Source organism: Pantherophis guttatus, chromosome 1, assembly GCF_059756535.1.
Source record: "Pantherophis guttatus breed Tessera chromosome 1, ASM5975653v1, whole genome shotgun sequence".
In the NCBI taxonomy this organism is placed as follows: Eukaryota; Metazoa; Chordata; class Lepidosauria; order Squamata; family Colubridae; genus Pantherophis; species Pantherophis guttatus.
The window spans coordinates 114,942,108-114,961,377 of NC_142063.1; the positions used below are offsets into that span (position 1 = coordinate 114,942,108).

A 19,270-nucleotide genomic window follows, 5' to 3' on the forward strand; every position below is an offset into this window, starting at 1 on the left:
GTGAACTACTGTTGTAATGTTTTTGGAAAACTTGTTCACAATAATGCTTTTAAAGATGGAGCCACATTATTGTGATACAGAAACATGTAATGCAATTAATAATTGCAAAGAATAAGAGGAAAGAAGAAATATTATTCTATGAATTTTATATCCCTGATGCTCTTTGAAGTATATAAAGAAAAACGATAATGAATTAATTCAGATTTTTTAGTACATGATTTTGACCATGGTGGGATTTCTAGTATGAACTATTTTATTAGTTTATTTGTGTCCATGTTAAAATATTGTAATTTTGTTATTGCAAAACCTCTTAACATTTTTTATCTGATAAGTGAAAATAGATTTGAGCTGTAAGACAGTTTTCTAAAGGAGGAATTTAGCATGTTACAAGGCTTTTGAAGCTTTAAATCAAATTAACCATAGTATCAATCTTGGAACTTGCAGTTGGAATTTGCCATACAAAATATTTTACATATAGATGCCTGGGCTACTGGACAGACAACTTGTTTCAAGAGCCAAACCAAACACTTGCATTACAGCTTTTGTTAGTAGAAAATTGAGTCATAGGAAATAAAGTCACCAAGCCCATAACTGTAATTTCAGGCACTATGACAGGATAATTTCCTATTTAATAACAATAAAATGATGACTGATAACATACTTGTATACATACTATCATTTGAAAACTAGCTGGCACCAGTAGACTTATTGCTCTACATCTTAAGATTCTACAGTGATCAGGCAGAGCAAATGTACTGTATTTGAAGATGCTATTCTGAGGAGGAGGAAGCAGTAATGCAGAGAAAATTGCTTAGATTCTCCAAAATTTGACAGACCCCTACAGAATGAAACAGATGGAAGTGACATCTGCAAATCACCTGTCCAAATTCTAACCAATGCTGGATCAGCAATCTCACACAACTTGTCAGTCTCAAAGAACTTGGCTGAAAGTTCAACTCAGACTCTAGGCACTTGAGGAGAGAGACTACAGAGAGAAAACAAGAATTTGTGCATGAATATAATTACTAGAGTGACACTATAGAAATACCCCCCCCACCCCCCCGTTTTTTAATGCTTGGAACCAGCCATTCTTAACATTGGGGACAAAATTTCCAGGACTAAATGAGGTACGGTAATTCATCAAGGTGTGAAGATTTTGAAGCATAGATTGCATTACAGTATACAAGTTAGCCATTCAGCAGTGAAAAGCATCAGCAAACTAATAGAAGGCAATATAGGATGCTAAAATATTTTGATTCACAGTTGAATTTAGGGGTAGCATCTTAGTATGTAACTTTAGTCTCCAGAATCACAAAAGCTTGCTGGCTGAGGGAAACCAATGGTGCATATTATTTTATTATTCACCTCAAACTTTATAATTTTCATAGAAGTTTAAAATTACAATAACAAAAATATCAACTAAAAAAATTAAAAAGGCCAAAGGGAAAAAAGGAGAAAAGAGAAAAAAATTGTTTGGAGAGTGGATCCATTCACTGGCTCCTCTTTCCATCATGGACATTGGCTCCTCTCTCTGCAGTGGAGTCTTCAGTCAGCCATTGCTTCCCCAGGGATTCCCAGAAAGGCTTCACCTAAACTCGGCCCACTTAAGACTCTGAATTTATTTTGTCACCTGAATATCTGACATAATCATGTTAGTTGTAGGACTGAAAAGGCATGATACAGAAAAACAAAAAGAGTTATCAGAATCCATACAGTATGGTGTTCTGGACAATAGCCTCCATCTTTGTATTTTGTGTCATCAAGATGAGGGAAACTAAGAGCAATCTTGTTTATAGGAGAGAGTTCCATACACCTCCATAGAACCATTTGCATTAAAGGAAAGTATTGATGTACCTTAAAATCAAGCTGGATTAATATTAGACCAATTTAATGGTTATATTTTAGAAACTTTGTTCAAGAAACTTGAATCAGTTTAAGATGGCACTGTAATTTTTGCACTGTAATAATTTTTAAAATTCCCTTGAAACTAAGGAAGAGAAATATGCTTACATAGAGAAGTATACTGCTGAGGTGATTATATTTTAATAAAGAAGACTGTGACCATCCCCAAGTTGTTTATTTGTTGGATTTCCCTCCCACCTGGGTAGCTAAATAAAGTTATCTTAGCCAACAGAGAATAGTGACTTTTATCTAATGAGATCTGGGAAGAACAAGCATTTTGCCAAGAATTGTTTTAAAGGTGCTGAAGTTCAGTAAATGAAAATTACCAGCAGGAAATCGCGTGTCATCTGATGATGAGAGGATTTTTGTTACTATTAAGAAAGAAGGAACAAATAGAAGTATCTTGGCTACTTGAACACTGTGAAATCTGTGTTTTCATATTTTTGCAAAACTTTCTCTTTGCACTAATATAGTGTAAAGACAAAATAACTTGCAAGATTGTAAGATCTCTTTTGGTAAATTCAGTTCTTGCAGGACCTAGACATCATAGTGTTACATAGACAGGGCCACAAATATACTATTCATATTTTTGTGATTTATTGAGAGAGAATAGATTGATTTAAAAATGACCTGTAATATGAAGAGAACTGGAGTCACAAACTGCTCCAGTTTCCTCAAAATGATGGAGAATAACTTAAACTACAATTGTAGTTTTAAGAATTGAAACCTCAGTGCAAACTTTCTAATCCTGTAAAATTTTCTAACTTGGCCTGCAGAATGCAAATATATCTGTTCTTCAAATATTCTCCATCAATATGGGGGAGGTCATTGATAGAGATATCATTCAAAATATACATCACTACTTCAATGCTTACACATTTATGATGGATGCCTAATGATGAACATATTAAGCAAAATCCCAGTTTCAGAAAAAGAGGATCAAGTAAAAATGCAAACCAAATAATTTGCTAGTCCGCAACTTTTTTATCTATTATAGTTGTTCATGAGCCAAAATTTATGAATCTTCTCAGATTCATGTTTGAGAATTCTATCTAATGATGGATAAAAAAATATAACTGACATTTTTCCCTTTCAAATGACTCAACTTCTACTGTACTTAGTTCTTATGCCTCTTTTTTGTCATCTCCATTCTGTATGGCAATTATTCCATTTAAAATTGTAATTTTATTTGTAAAAGAGCTACTGGGAACTTGGTGGAGCTTTTCCAGTCTGGACACTACTTGAGATCCATGAAACGAATGTCCATGATGAGCAGGAAATTCTTTGGCAACGGGCGTGGTGCTGGTGAAAGCACTGTGAACACTTGGCGTTCCAGATCTACTCCAGTTACCACAATGAAACCAGCCACACTGGTCTCAGAGATGTTCTCATCAGTGCCATCAGCAGTGCTGACACTTAATAGATGATGAACCATGTCACGGCCGGGTGTAACTGGGACTAGCTTGAGTTGATTGTCTTCCTGTGACATGCCCAGAGGCAGACATGAGTCAGGGATAGTGGGAGCTCCCACTTTATATATCTTAACATCAGAGAACTTGACATCAAAAGCATGTGGATAGAAGCATCCTCGGAAGCCATAGAAGTATTCACGTATGCGGTCATCACGAAACTCCCGCCGAAAATCTTTAGAGCGCTCTACCACTCCACCTGATTTGGGAAGTAGCACAGTTCGAACAAAGTGAGGCAGGTCTCGTTTTAGTTCATTGTAGAGGCGTTCTTGATCCAACACTACAACAACATCGACTTCAAAAGCAGAAGCAGCATGTACAAGTGCCTGATATCCAGATCCCTTCACCCAGCCACAAGTATTGATGATACAGCCACTGATTGAAGCTCTGCGGTTCACTTCACAGCGTTGATTAAACACATCAGCCAAGCGAGATGTGATCTACAAAAAAACAAAACACAGAAGCATATAATTAACAGGAAACTATAAAAGTCATGGGATAAAACACTTAGGACATGAAGTGAAGCTAATCTTTTTTGGAAGGCTCAGCCCTTCAAAAGTTCATACTTGTGAGAGAGGGTTTTTTAAAAGTTATGAAACTGCCCTTAGACAAAGACCATTTATTTGTCACCATAGCCCATCAGGGCCTAATTTGGTTTCTTAAGCCTTCATGTTATCTACAATATTTTAGCCAACTACTAAAACTCGTGAGCTAAAATACCTTCCCATTAAGTTATAACCATTTTCCTCTTCTTAACAGTTTTAAATAGTTGCTACCACAAAGACCCTAAAAACACCATTTATATATCAAATCTTTACTCATTATGTAACCTACTCCTCAATCTGATAAATCTTGGATAAATCACTACTCTGCATCCTGATTCAGGGTTATCAAGCCTGCATTCCTAATTTTTATCATGAGTATAGCAAGACTTAACCTACAATTATGTTTGAATCAGCCTTCCAGTTAATAAGTTAAATAAACCAGATTAACATGATAAAAGTAAATAAACATCGATAATAGATTAAGAAGACTGCTTTTACCTGGCTGTATTCTTGATAAAGCTTTGTTTATACAATACATTATACCATAAATCACAGCTAACAAACCACAACAGCTATGTTTCCTATAGCAGGCCTAAACAATAGTTTGAGATTTTTAAATTACACTTGTACAAAACACAGTTGTCAAAGTGTCAAAGGTAGTGGAGTGAGTTCTCATACCTTTACAAAATCTTAATACCATATTTTTCAGACTATCAGACGCACTGGTGTATAAAATGCACCAATATTTCGAAGAGGTAAGCAAGAGAAAAAGGTTTTTGCACTCCCCAGCCCACAGGAACACTCTGCAGGCCTCCCAAAGCCTCTGCGCACCCCGTTTATGCGAAAAATGGGCCTGCTTTTTGCAAAAATGGGGACGTTTTTGCCCTCCACAGCCCACAGGAATACTTGCAGGCCTCTCAAAGCCGCTGTGTGCCCTGTTTTTGCGAAAAACAGGCTAGTTTTCGCAAAAACGGGACACACAGGGTGGGGTTTCGGGAGGCCAAAAATGTCTGTATTCAGTGTATAAGACACACCAACGTTTCTACCCTCTTTTAGGAGGGGGGGAAAGTGTGTATTGTACTCCAAAAAGTACGGTAGTTACCTAAATAGCTTATACTCATCAGCTTCAAACTTCAAGAAAGAGAAATTCTACTCTGTCTTTATGAGTGAGTTTTGTATGGTAAACAACTCATAATGCTAATTTCTCTCATTACCTATTATGTTAGCAGAGGCTATTTCTCTGATAATGGCCAATCACATTTCAAATGGAATTCATAATTGGAGCAAAATGACTATAGTCATCTCCCGTTTATACATATCATTTAGTAATCAAGGGAATGAAGAGATTTGATTTATAATTATATCTTTTCTCCATGTAAAGAAAACAGGAAAAGCTATTCCACAAAGGTCCAAAGAAACCAGATAATGTGTAGTTAAAAATGGTGCCTCAAATTTCCATCCCAAAGTTCTATTCTGAGATAATTTATGGAGCCAAACAGAGGTCCACCTTGCCATTGCTTACTTCATCACACGATACTTACTTTGTTATAGAGTTTGATGTTTGTGCCTGGTGTGGTGGATCCAAAATGATAAACTAGGGGAGCTTGAACGGAGAATCCTTCTTCAACATCTGCAGGACGCTCAATATAGAGTGCTCCCATAGTGCCTGGGATTGAAATTGAGCCCTGGCCTACATCCAGTTCCACAAATGTGGGTCGGCGTCCAAGACGCACAGCATAATTCAATAGCAGGCGGCAGACGGTTGACTTGCCTACATCTGTGGGGCCCACCACCATCACCCGAGGTCCCCGCTCATCTTCACGCTCAGCTTGCCACCGCATCTGCTCCAGAGCTGTGTGTGTGTTGAGGTAGAGAAGCATGGGCGTATCTTTGGAGACATAGGCTACTTCAGTCCGACCAGTTAGTTGCACAGAACAACCATGCCAAGTAAATACAGCAACTTTAGCACCAGCATCAAAGGTGAATTTCTTGTTTCGTGTCAGCTCAGTTCCAAAGATTTCAGCCATGCCTGTCATAAGTTCCAGCTGGACAGTTTGTGAGGCCTCAACTTCAAAGCGGAGTTCAGTCTCTCTCTCCAGCTCAAACTTGGAAACCAGTTTCTTTTCATCTCCAGTCTCCTCTGTCATCTTGTTTTATTCACAAATTCTATGAGGACAAAGCATAATTTAACAAAATCATTTTAAAAGTTTGTTGTTGGATGCCAGACTTATGAAAAAATTTTCAAATTCTTTTTATATGAAACAGTGAGAGTTTCTCCCTTAAATATGTTCTCCAAAAAAATGAACAATTTGATTTCATATTTATAGTCTAACTAACTGTTCCTAAATTGGAACACTCTTTGTATATTGGATTACAACTCTCTTGAGTAACAGTTACTACTGTTACTGGTTGAAACTCATGGGAACTTTAGTCTCAATATCTAAGAGAACCCAATTTCCAAGGATTTAGGATGATTGAGTATAGTTGGAAATACTCAATACTTTCCCAAGAGAGACCAACCATTTTTTGGTAGCCATGATATTGGCCTAAACCACTTTGATTGCTTCATAATTCTAATTCCTTCTAATGTAATGACCATATGAACAAAAAGTCATTCCTCTTTCTTTTTGTAGCATGTAGTAAAATGGAGACTGCATACTGAAAGTGTGGGGTACATATCTGTTATTACTAATGTTATTATTAAAAGATACTCTCCAGAGACACTGTGGTCTTAAATTACAATTGGATAGCTGTCCTTTTCAATGTACAGCTCTAGTTTCTGAGGTTCCAGTTAAAGTTCTTTCTGATGACTTGACAAAAATGCAGAAATACAGTCTCTTTAACAACACTAGGATTTTGTTATGATTCCCCATCAAAGTCGTCCTCAGGAACAATTGTGCTCGGCTTTTCAAAACTAGTTGACATTTGCCACGCAGCTAACAATCAGATGAAAACTGTGTTGTATGTTAGTTCTAGTTAGTCACATTTTTATTGCTTCAGCGTCATAAAAACACATATGAAATCTTATCTATGTGCTCTCTAGGAGCATACCATGGCTTGATGGCATGTAATCAATCAATCAATCAATCAAAAAAATCACTGAAAAATATTAAGGATTTATAGTGTGAGCTGATTAAAGCAAAGAGATGCCTCTCCCAAAGGGATTTCAATCTCATTGTTTCATCAACTATCAAAACAATATATGGAAAACAGCAAGACTAAGGCGGGACCAAGAATGAAATGTTCCCAAGAAAGAAAGAGAAGAGCCGCCTGGTGGACGGAACAGCTTAAAAGTTGAGCCATCCCTATAGTAACAGAGTCAGAAGCGTGAAGAAAGCAGCAGAAATCCACCCACTGATTAAATCCACAGGGATCCAACTGCTCTAGTCTCGAATTGACTTGACAACAGAAGTGCCAGTTGCTCCGGAAGTGAGGGAAGCATGACAATTAGATGTGCGGTGGTTGGTGGATTGTCACTGGAGTCAAATTGTGGTATTTCCAGGAAAGGGAGAATGTTTCTAACTCCACACTTCTACATACAATAGTTTCTTCAGCTTAATATTACTTGGTGGCTTGATCTTTGCAAAAGGCATAATTATTTCTCTGTAAAGCTGCTAAAACTTCAAGTTCTCAGTACTAAAAGTGACTCTACCTGCTGCTTTCTGTTCTAGGGACAAGCAGTAGAAAAAATATGCAAAAGCAAAGTAACTGTGCAGCAAGGAGTTTCCAGTTTTTATTATGCAAGTTGTACTCCAAAGCAGAAGTTTTTAGAGTTGTGCTTAGCGTCAACAGCAGCACAGAGGACATAAGATGCCACAAGGATACTGCTTACAGCAAAATCTGAAGTTCATTCATGATGATGATGCTATCTGTTCAGCTTTTTCCACAGTTTTTGATCTTGCATAGCTTTTTTTCAATATTTTTGTGCTCTGGCTAATGTGAGATCTGATGGTGTCTAGGCACTGTGTTTTTTTATGACCTCATTTCATTACCGATGACCATTACGAGCCTAACTGCCTTTTCCAGTGAGTTTGATTGCATGACATGACTGAAATAAGCCAGAATTTTGTGATTTTTGCCTTCCAGTGATATGATTGGTTTTATATGATCCAATGCATTTATTGCTTTGATCTATCTGCAATCCTAAGAAAGTGAATTCTTGCATGCATCTGATCTCTTCACGTTCAACTGTTAGATATTTTCATTACTCACAGTGATCATAACTTGGTCTTTTTGATGTTCAGGAAGAGGCCAACATTTTTGTTCGCATCTTTAATCCTTTTAACCAGATGTTTCTGAGAGGAGAGTTGTGTCATTAGTTTATCAAATATTGTTGATATTCCTTCCTCCAATCTTAACTTCAAGTTTTGAGTCTTCAAGTTCTAGTTTTCTATGATTACTTCAGCATAGAAATTGAATAAAAAAGGTGAAAGCATGCAGTCTTGCCACATTTTTTTTTCTATACTGAAAAACTGCAGAGAAATATTAATTCGGAATCAGAATTTGTACTGAGTAATATTATTGTGTTCAGAAAAGGGGTAATAGATATGGGACTAAAGCAAAAAGTATGACAAAACTTGGTAGTAGAGCCTTGGTAGTACAAGGGTTTAAAGCACCTGTTATTAAGCTGCTTAAGACCAGCTGCCTGCAATTATTGCAGGGTTCGAATCTTGCCAAGGCTCAAGGTTGACTCAGCCTTCCATCCTTTCTAAGGTAGGTGAAATGAGGACCCAGTTTGTGGGGGCAATAAGCTGACTTTGTATAAATATACAAAAAGGATGAAGGCTATTGCTGAGCACATTGTAAGCCGCCCTGAGTCTTCGGAGAAGGGCGGCATATAAATCAAATTAAAAATAAAATAAAATAATAATAATAAAAAAACAATGAAGTATAAAGAGTGAAAAATAACAGCATGTAGTGCACAAGAACATGTATGTAACTTGGGAACAGGAAAAAAGTAATTAATAGAATATGAACTAAAAGAAGACTAAGTTAGAGATTTCAGTTTTCAACATCAAAATGTAACTCTAAAATAGTTTTTGCATATCTATTCTGTTTTAATTTCACTGAGCTGCCTTTTTAAGCAAAAGGTCTTCAGGAAAGTGTTTTCTATTAGAATTAGAATTCTTTATTGGCAAAATGTGATTATGCACACAAGGAATTTGTCTCCAGTGCATAAGCTCTCAGTGTACATACAAAAATAGTGATAGATCATTATCAAAATCATTGTAAAAATACATTCATCATAAAACATTTGATGTAACACTTAGTGATAGTCAAGGATACTAAATAAGCAATCAACATAAATCATACTAGGATACTAAGTAAACAATATAAATTGTAAGATACAAGCTACTAAGTTATAGTTAAAAGGAGATAGGTAATAGGGAAGTTGAGAATGATGATGGTAATACTGCCTTTCTAGATAGTTTGACAGTGTTGTGGAAATTAGTTGTTTAGCAGAGTGATGGCATAGGTGGAAAAACTGTCCTTATGTCTAGTTGTTCTGACGTGCAGTGCCTTATAGCATCGTTTTGAGGGTAGAAGTTGAAACAGTTTATGTCCAGGGTGTGACGGGTCTGTAGATATTTTCACAGCCCTCTTTGACTCGTGCAGTATATAGGTCCTCAATGGAAGGCAGATTGGTAGCAATTGTTTTTTCTGCAGTTCTAATTATTCACTGAAGTCTGTGTTTATCTTGATTGGTTGCAGTGTCAAACCAGACAGTTATAGAAGTGCAGATGACAGATTCAATAATTCCTCTGTAGAACTCTTATCAGCAGCTCCTTGGGCAGCCTGAGCTTTCTGAGTTGCTGCAGGAAGAACATTCTTTGTTGTGCTTTTTTAATGATGTATTTGATGTTAGGTGTCCATTTTAAGTCTTGAGATATTATAGAATCTAGAAACATGACGGTCTCTACTGTTGCTACTGTGTTGTCTAGTATTGAGTGGTGGTAATGTAGGAGGGCTTCTCCTAAAATCTACTATTTCTACAGTTTTAAATGTGTTCAGTTCAAGACTGTTCCAGCCACACCACAAGGCTACTTGTTCAACCTCCAGTCTGTATGCAGATTTGTCGTCTCAAATGAGACCAATCACTGTTGTATCATCTGCAAACTTCAGTACTTTAATAGAGATATCCTTTGAGATGCAATCATTGATATAGAGCAAGGATGTCAAATTCAACCGTGTCGCGAGCCAGATTGTGATGTATCGCAATGTTTCTTGCCTTTGCGGAGCTGGGGTGGGCATGGCCTGCACAGGCCATATCCAGCCCACAAGCCACCAGTTTGGGAGGCCTAGTATATAGAGAGAGGTGGAGAGAGCCACACAGCCCTGGGAGTCCTGTGCTAATTGTACAGGTGTCTATGTGTTTCTGCCTAGCTTCATCTGCTGCTTCCTGTCTGTTAGAAAGCTTATGATCCACTTACAAGTGTGGTCAGGCACGGCTAACTGATTTAGTTTAGCAGCTAGAAGAGTATCTGGAATTATTGTATTGAATGCCCAGCTGAAGTCTACAAAAAGGACCCTTGCATATATCTTGGGAGATTCAAGATTTGTGGGATGTACTGCAGAGTCAATTACCAATATCAATTACCAATATGACTTTTTGTGTAAAGAAATTGTTACAATAAATTTCCCTGATTGCAGACTTTCTAGATGAAAACATGGGATCTACACTATTTAGTTAACGAAGTCAAAATAAAGCTTCTCTCAAACAACTCTAGAGAAGTAACAAACACACTTCATTTTTCTTTTATTTGGGAAGAAACTGAAACTGAGTTCCAATATGGAAGACTGAGCAAAACGGAGTATAAAAGTAACAGCAATGACAATAAATGTCTTAACAAAGAGTACCCAATGTCTTTTCTTCTCCTCAAACACCTACCTTAAACTGCTTAGGGGAAAAAAATATTGCAAGATTTCTTTCTTATAAAGAGCGATCCTACGCTCCCAATACAAAACGCAAAAGAGCTTGGAGGAGGGACCCAATTTCCTACCTGTCTACGAGATCCCTGCACGCCTCGAGGCGAAGCCTACGACTATAACCTCCACGCTTTAATAGTCCCCATAAGTGATCCTTGAGGTGCAGCCTTGAAAGAGATCGCTGGCTAAAGATCAAGGTTCCTGAAGCAGAACTCGAAAGGAGGGAAGGGCGACCGGCACGAAGTTTGGGGGAGTTTCCTGTCCATCCACCGGTTCCATTGGTGGGACAAGACTCCGAGGAGCAGCAAAACTGGGAGCGGGCCGGGGAACCTTCCTAACTCAGCGGCAGACACCGCAGCAGGAGGCGCCGGAGCCCGTTCGGGGTGTGACAAAGAGCGGCGAAAGCAGCGAGAAAAGAGGTGCGAGGCGGGGTCTTCTTCGTGGCTGCTTAGCCGAGGCAGAAGTTACACTTCTGCGGAAGGGAGGGAGGGAGGGAGGAGGGGAAAAAGTACGCGCGAAAGGGGGAAGAGAACCTCCCTCGCCTCTCGCGCCTTTGGATCCCGAAGAAGAGCCCGAGAGCCGTTAGGCCCACGGAGCCCTCGCCCCACGGACGACGAGGAAGGACCCCGCTCCACGCCCGCCGCTCCCTAAAGAGGAGGCGAAGCTCTTCCTTTGCCGCCTCCAACCTTTAGCACCTACCCGCCAGCGCCGTCCCTTCCGTAGCCGCCGCTCCGGGAAACCAAGTAGTCGGTCGGTCGGCCCAAGCAGTCACAAGAAACACCAGCACGGGAAGTAGGGCGCGCATGCGCGTTCTCAAACCCGCTCGGGCTCGCCGGTTGGCCAGCCTGCTGCCCGTAGGCGCGCGCGCAGCCCCCTTTCCTCTACACCCCCCCTCCTCCTCCCTTTCCCTCGAGCGGTCCTGCGGACATGCGCAGTAAGCCACGTTTGGCGAAAAACGGGAACGCAGTCGTTTGCGTAAAGAGGCGGAACTGCGCCGCTAATAAATCAGGACTCGGGGAACGAAGGAGCTCCAAAGCTGGAGCTTTTAAAAGGAAATTCCGGTTTCGTTACCAGGGTAGCTGAAGACGTTCGCTAGGCTGGTAATGAAACATTCGGAAACCAACCCACAAGCTCGGAGAACGAACCTTCACCCTCAAAGTAGTTATTCGCATGCGTGTGAGTGACGTTCGGAGTCTGGAAGCATTTGGAGCTGAAGAAGCTTCAAAGAAAAAACGAGAAAATCCAGTTGCCTTTTTTGAAGAATTTGCAGAAAAAAGATTCCCTTGCAAATTAAACTGTTCAGAATGTCTTGAGCAGAATCTTCGGTTTTATTTCTGATAGAGGATATCATATGTGTAGAAATCATATTTCTAGCTTCTAAAATGTCCAAGATACTTTTGTATAGTTCTGCTACCGATATGAATGAAAAGAAATATATGTGGCCACTGGTAGTCCCATAGGTGTAATTTCAAGAGTCTTTAATTCTGTATAACTTTTGAAAACCTGTCCTATAGTTAAAAACCATGATCATTCCACTTACACATTTGGCAAGTTCTTTCTAATCGACTATGAACTTTCAAATATTTGCACTCTGCTTCTGTGCACTAGAAAACCACAGAAAGCTAAGAAAGGAAATATGTGGAATGATCGCTTGGTGCTCTCTAAAACCACTGTAAAATTATTCATTTGAGGCTACCTATAGAACTGTTATTAAAGTGATTCTGCACATACACGTAGTCCTCGGCATATGACCACAATTGAGCCGAAAATTTCTGTTGCTAAGTGAAACATTTGTAAATTACAATTGGATAGCTGCCCTTTTCATTGTACAGCTTTAGTTTCTGAGGTTCCAGTTAAAGTTCTTGCTGATGACTTGACAAAAATGCAGAAATACAGTCTCTTTGACAACACTAGGATTTAATTATGATTCCCCATCAAAGTCGTCCTCAGGAACGATTGTGCTTGGCTTTTCAAAACTAGTTGGTGTTTGCCGCACAGCTAACAAGTCAGATGAAAACTGTGTATATTAGTTCTAGTTCATCACTTTTTTGTTGCTTTAGCATCATAAAAACTCATTGATGAAATCTTATCTATGTGCTCTCTAGGAGCATACCATGACTTGATGGCTTGTAATCAATCAATCAATCAATCATGAAAATCACTGAAAAATGTTAAGGATTTAAACTATGAGCTGATTAAAGCAAAGACACGGCTCTTCCAAAGGGATTTCAATCCCATTGTTTTATCAACTATCAAAACAAAACATGGAAAACAGCAAGACTAAGGCGGGATCAAAAATGAAATGTTCCCAAGAAAGAAAGAGAAGAGCCGCCTGGTGGACGGAACAGTTTAAAAGTTGAGCCATCCCTATAGTAACAGAGTCAGAAGCGTGAAGAAAGCAGCAGAAATCCACCCACTGATTAAATCCACAGGGATCCAACTGCTCTAGTCTCGAATTGACTTGACAACAGAAGTGCCAGTTACTCCGGAAGTGAGGGAAGCATGACAATTAGACAGCCACTTGATAACTACTTGTTTCAAGGCAGCCTCCTCGCCCAGTGGCACAAGGGAAATGTAGTTTGCTGGTGTATACAAATCAAAAGGCGAGTGAGGAAATCTTGTTTGCCTGCTTCTGGGAAATGTAGTTTTGTGACAAACGATTAGGATAATTGTCAGCCTGTTTCTTTTTGTCAACGGCATGAAGACCGCTTCAGACATCTTTTCCTTAGATATTTTAATATAATGATACTGTAGAGGCCAAAATTGTGGAAATCTTTTGGGAAAAGTGTATTTTTGAGGTTTGATGGCTAATAATACCACTTTTTTTTTTTTTTTTTGAGTTTCAAGATAATCATATTCCACTGCTGGAATGGCCTGGGAAATAGTCCAGAACTTAACCCAATTGAAAATCTATGGAGCCGACTAAAGAAACTTGTTAGTCAGAAGCGACCCAGCAATAAAACCCAGTTAATAGAAGCAATCATTCAATCTTGGTTTCATATTATAATAGCTGCAGAACTAAAAGACTTGGTTCATTCCATGGGAAGACGTAAGGCTGTAATTCATGCTAAAGTTTACCCAACTAAGTATTAACTGACATGGTGATAATTTTTGTATACAGTGTATCTCGTTTTTTCTATAGTGATAATTTTTGTATATCTCGTTTTTTCTACATTTCACATTTCTTCTTTATAACTACTATTCTACAGTAATAGCAAATCCTTCATAAAAGTTATTGCATTACATTCTTGATTAAATTATCTTTCAATTGATATATATATTTATGCTACCACTCCAAAAAAAGTGGTGTTATTAGCTAGTTTTAGAAAATACACTTTCTCCAAAAGTTTTCTACAATTTTGGCCACTACTGTGTAAACTAAGAAAATCCTTTTCTCACCATATGAGAAGTGCAGTGGTTGGTGGATTGTCATGAGTCAAATTGTGATATTTCCAGGAAAGGGAGAATGTTTCTAACTCCACACTTCTGCATACAATAGTTTCTTCAACTTAATATTACTTGGTGGTTTGATCCTTGCAAAAGGCATACTTATTTCTCTGTATTGCTACATTACTACTATGTTTTTGAAGGGAGGAGCTGCTAAATCTTCAAGTTCTCAGTACTAAAAGTGACTCTACCTGCTGCTTTCTGTTCTAGGGACAAGCAGTAGAAAAAAATATGCAAAAGTGAAGTAACTGTCCAGCAAGGAGTTTCCAGTTTTTATTCTGCTGCAGTTCTACTCCACAGCAGAAGCTTTTAGAGTTGTGCTTAGCGTCAACAGCAGCACAGAGGACATAAGATGCCACAAGGATACTACTTACAGCAAAATCTGATTGATGTACATTCATGATGATGATGTTATCAGTTCAGCTGTTTCCAGAGTTTCTGATTTTGCATAGCTTTCTTTCAATTGTTTTGTGGTCTGGCTAATGTGAGATTGGATAGTGTCTAGCCACTGTGTTTTTTGATGACCTCATTTCATTACCAATGACCATTAAGAGGCTAACTGCCTTTTCCAGTGAGTTTGATTGCATGACATGACTGAAATAAGTAAGCCAGAATTTTGTGATTTTGCCTTCCAGCGATATGACTGGTTTTATATGGTCCAATGCATTTATTGCTTTGATCAATCTGCAATCCTAAGAAAGTGATATCTTGCATGCATCTGATCTCTTCACTCTCAATTGTTATTTTTTTGACATATCTATTCCCTACAGTGATCATGAGATTGGTCTTTTTGATGTCCAGGAAGAGGCCAAATTTCTCATTTCCATCTTTAATCTTTAATCAGATTATTCTGGCCTTCTTTGGTTTCTGAGAGGAGACTTGTGTCATCAGCATATCAAAGATTGTTGATGTCCCTTCCTTCAATCTTAACTCTGAATTTTGATTCTTCAAGTTCTAGCTTTCTATGATTACTGCAGCATACAGGTTGAATAGGAAAGGTGAAAGTATGCAATCTTGTCACTCTCTTTTTTTCTATATTGAATCAATGTTTGATTTAGCAACTGCATTAATCAGATGTGTTGGTACCCCTAGATCTTCTAGGGCTCTTCATAGCTTGTCCTGATCAGCACAATCTAAGCCCTTCTTGTAATCAATAAAATGGATGCAGATATTATTTAGATGTTCTTGAGAAGCTTGCTAATATGAACGATGACGTCAATTGTGCAGTAATTGGAATCACCCATTTTTTGCAGTGAAATAAACACTGATTTTTTCCCCCAATCTTTTGCCATGTGTTCATTTCCCAAATTTTCTGGCACAAGTATGTTATGGTTGTGAATGGTACAGGGTTCAGATATTCTGTACAAATGGTAACACCTAGGATCTTACAAAGATGACTTCTTCCTGAAGGATGATGGACTCTATTTCTGCTTCCCTTTCCTCATTATCCTGAGGAAGTGGGCCTCTGTTGTTGGCAGACAGCTCTTACGTCAGTGGTGGGATCCTGCCGGTTCTAGGCGGTTCGGCCGAACCGTTTGTTAAATTGCTGGCTTGCCCCGCCCCTCCACACCACTGGGCGAGGGGTGGGCGAGCCAGCAATTTAACAAACGGTTCAGTGTTATTTTTATAATTTTATTGGCCTCGCAGCTGCCACGGGGCTTCAAAGAGCCGCCCTACAGCTGATCAGTGTTAAAAGAAAAGAAATGAGTAGACTGACGCCTGCAAAAATAAATGGGTAGACCCAGTGGTGGGATTTTACTTCGGTAGAACCAGTTGTTAAGTAGTTAAGTAGTTAAGCCAGTGGTTGCCAAAGTGGGCGGTACCACCCCCTGGGGGTGGTGGAATGCCTTAGGGGGCGGTAAGAGGCAAGGGGGGGCGGCAGGAGGGGCTAAATGGCAAGGAGGGTGGCCCCCACCCTTTGCCCTGTGCCTCGCAGCACTTTCCTCCTTGCAAGCAAACAGCAAGAAAAAACAGCCCCTTCAGCTTCAGCATCGGTTAATTAGCACAAGTTGATTAGATCGGCCTCCCGCCTCTCAGCTGATTTGCTCTCAGCTGTTTTGCCAGGGCTCTATTGCTCTCTGCAAAGAGTGCTCCAGCAGATTTTTTTTCCTCTAGCCTAGCTATGCTGAAAAAGCGAAACCGAAAGTAAAGCAGGGTCTTTGCTGCAACGTGACAAAATAGGCAGAGAGATATTTTTTTCTTTTTCTTTTTCCTCACCAAAAAAGGTAGGTGCAAAACTGCAAACAATGGGAAATTTAGGGCAAAAGAGGAGAGTTCAAGATTTTAAAACACAAAAGAAAAAAAGCTCTATTTAACTAGGGAATTGTAATAATTGAGATACTATTAATTGTATATTGTGTTGAAAGCAGAAATGGTTAAATTGTGGTTTGGAGGAATATATGGGGGAAATTATTTGGTTTATTATTATTGGTAAATATAATTAATTGATTTGTAAGAAATTGGATTGCATGGAAATAATTGGAATATTCATGTTCATATTGATTAATATAAAAAAAGATAGTTATATAACTAATTGATTTATATTAAAATGTTGAATTTGTATTAAACAACTGTAATATTACATAATTAACCAATGTGAGGATGGATATAAAAATAGATGACAATGGGAAGGGGTATAATATAGAATAGAAGGGAAAAATTGAATTTGATTAAGATTAGAGATGAGGATGAAGGGTAATATTGGTTTTTTAAAAAAATAGATGAGGAATAAATATGGCAAAAAGGAAATATAGAAATTGTAAATTTAATTGAAATGACTAACCGCTGTTTAAATTTGTGAACCAGCCAAATATTCTGTTCAAAGAAAATACATTGTATGTTTGTATGTGTGTTTCTAATTATTGCTATTTATTCATATTTGTTCTCTTATTCTTTAAAGTTTAACAATTCATTCTTTATCTTAATATCTTTATATTTGTTTGGGGTTGGCTTTCTTCCCTTTCATCTTTTTTATTGTACAGCAATCTTTCTCCTCAAACCTACCACCCCTCTCTTTTCTTTCCTTTTTACTTTCTCTCCCCCCCTCTTCTTCTCCTCCCTACTTCCTCTTCCTTTCTCCTTCTCCTCTCTTCCTCCCTCTCTTACCCTCACTCCTATTCTAATTTCCCTTCCTTCATCCCTCTCTATTGCTGTATCCTTTTATGCATATGGACTACTCAGAGGGCTGAAAAAGTTATTTTTGACTGGTCCTCGCACTTTTGACCAACTTACGACTGTCCTAACATTTTATGTTTTTGCCCTATCTTGTCACCATGGTGAAGAGAAGCAGTTGTGAAATGAGTGACATGGTTGTTAAGAATGCTATAATGGGCATAAATGTGAGGATGGTCATAAGTGCGAGGACCGGTCAAAAGTGCGAGGACCAGTCAGAAATGACTTTTTTCAGCCCTCTGGGTAATCCTTTTGTGCATATGGACTACTCAGAGGGCTGAAAAAGTTATTTTTGATTGGTCCTCGCACTTTTGACCAGTCCTCGAACTTACGACTGTCCTCACATTTTACGTTTTTGCTCTATCTTGTCACCATGATGAAGAGAAGCAGTTGTGAAATGAGTGACATGGTTGTTAAGAATGCCGCAACGGGCATAAATGTGAGGATGGTCATAAGTGCGAGGACCGGTCAAAAGTGCGAGGACCAGTAAGAAATGACTTTTTTCAGCCCTCTGAATAGTCCCTATGCAGCTAGCCACGCCCACCCGGTCACATGACCAGCTAGCCATGCCCACCCGGTCACATGACCACCAAGCCACACCCCCAACTAAGCCATGCCCAGAGAACCGGTTGTTAAAAAAATTGAATCCCACCACTGCCTTACATATATTCTTGCCATCTGTTCTTGATACTTTGTTGGTCAGGCAGTTCTTTCTCTTAATTGTGATGATGCTTTTATGAGCAGTAAATGGTGTTTGAATTCTTTTGACTGGTGCAAAATGCATTCCCACATTTCACTCAAAAGTAAGCATATTGAGTGCAATGGGGATTACAAATCAGTGAGAATAAGATTGCAGTTTTATGTCATATTCTCTTTTTCATATAATCATGGCACCAATATGCTGGTGAAATATAGCTTCACTGTTACTTTCATTTTAGCCTAATGTGAATTAGATAAATTTAAGCTGTCCATTACTGTATACAAATGACCCTTATTTAGGGACAATTGGGATCAGCAACTTGGTTGTTAACCAAAGCAATCACTAAATGAAACCACAGCTGTGTTTAGGATCTTATTTCTGTTTTCCTTTGCTTTCCAGATAAATTTGAGGACTGGTCACAAAGATACTTTTTCATCACAGTCATAACTGCAAACGGTTGCTGCATGAGGAAATCACTAAATGAGGACTATCTGTAATAGAGGTATAATGGAAATTGACAATAGGGACAGCAAAGTTCCTATTGAGTGAATGTAAGCGAAGGGAAAACTACTAGTCTAGGACTGGAAATATGGATTATAGAATATTTTTTTCAAAATTTATTAGCATAATTTTTGAAGGCTATCTTGTTTCATTTCCAGATTTAGCTGTAAACTTCCGTGTTCGATTAAAGCAAATGCCTCACTGTTTTGTTTGTTCTATCCTTCCACTAGCCACCCAAATGTTTCTGGGAAATGTGTTAGTGCCCTTTAATTCATGCTAGCTAGTCATCAGTATTCCTGTAATAGTAGCCATGACTGGTAGCTACTAATAATCTTATCCCTCATGAATTTGTCTAGTTTCATTTTAATGCCATCAAATTTCGCATCATTACCTCAAAGTTGCCATTTTCATTTTATCTACTGTATATGTTCAAAACCTTTTAATTAATCTCTATCCTCCATCATTCATTGTCACCAGTTTTAGTTCTCATTTACAGTATCTTTTTTATTCCATGTACTCATTTTGATAAAGTTGAATTTTAAAAGGGACAAAATTTATCCCTTTTAAAAACTATTAATCTATCAGATTCTTTCTGATTTTTGGTTTTT

General features: G+C 38.5%; 1 protein-coding gene across 1 annotated transcript; it reads right to left on the minus strand.

The window, feature by feature from the left end:
• Positions 1 to 235: 235 nt before the first annotated feature.
• Positions 236 to 11,998, minus strand: CLP1 (cleavage factor polyribonucleotide kinase subunit 1). Its single transcript, XM_060687816.2, has 3 exons — positions 11,543 to 11,998; positions 5,458 to 6,082; positions 236 to 3,811 (listed from the first exon to the last, which is right to left on the minus strand). The coding sequence occupies exons 2-3, from the start codon at positions 6,061 to 6,063 to the stop codon at positions 3,140 to 3,142; spliced, it is 1,278 nt and encodes a 425-aa protein (XP_060543799.2). The 5' UTR covers positions 6,064 to 6,082; positions 11,543 to 11,998; the 3' UTR covers positions 236 to 3,139.
• Positions 11,999 to 19,270: the final 7,272 nt, after the last annotated feature.

What these genes read in the sequence shown, in the direction of transcription:
- CLP1 (XM_060687816.2), bottom strand. Translation starts at nt 6,063, where the DNA reads ATGACAGAGGAGACTGGAGATGAAAAGAAACTGGTTTCCAAGTTTGAG. An exon ending in ACATCAAACTCTATAACAAA is followed by an intron (nt 3,812 to 5,457) that starts GTAAGTATCGTG and finishes GTTTTTTTGTAG; the next exon opens with ATCACATCTCGCTTGGCTGA.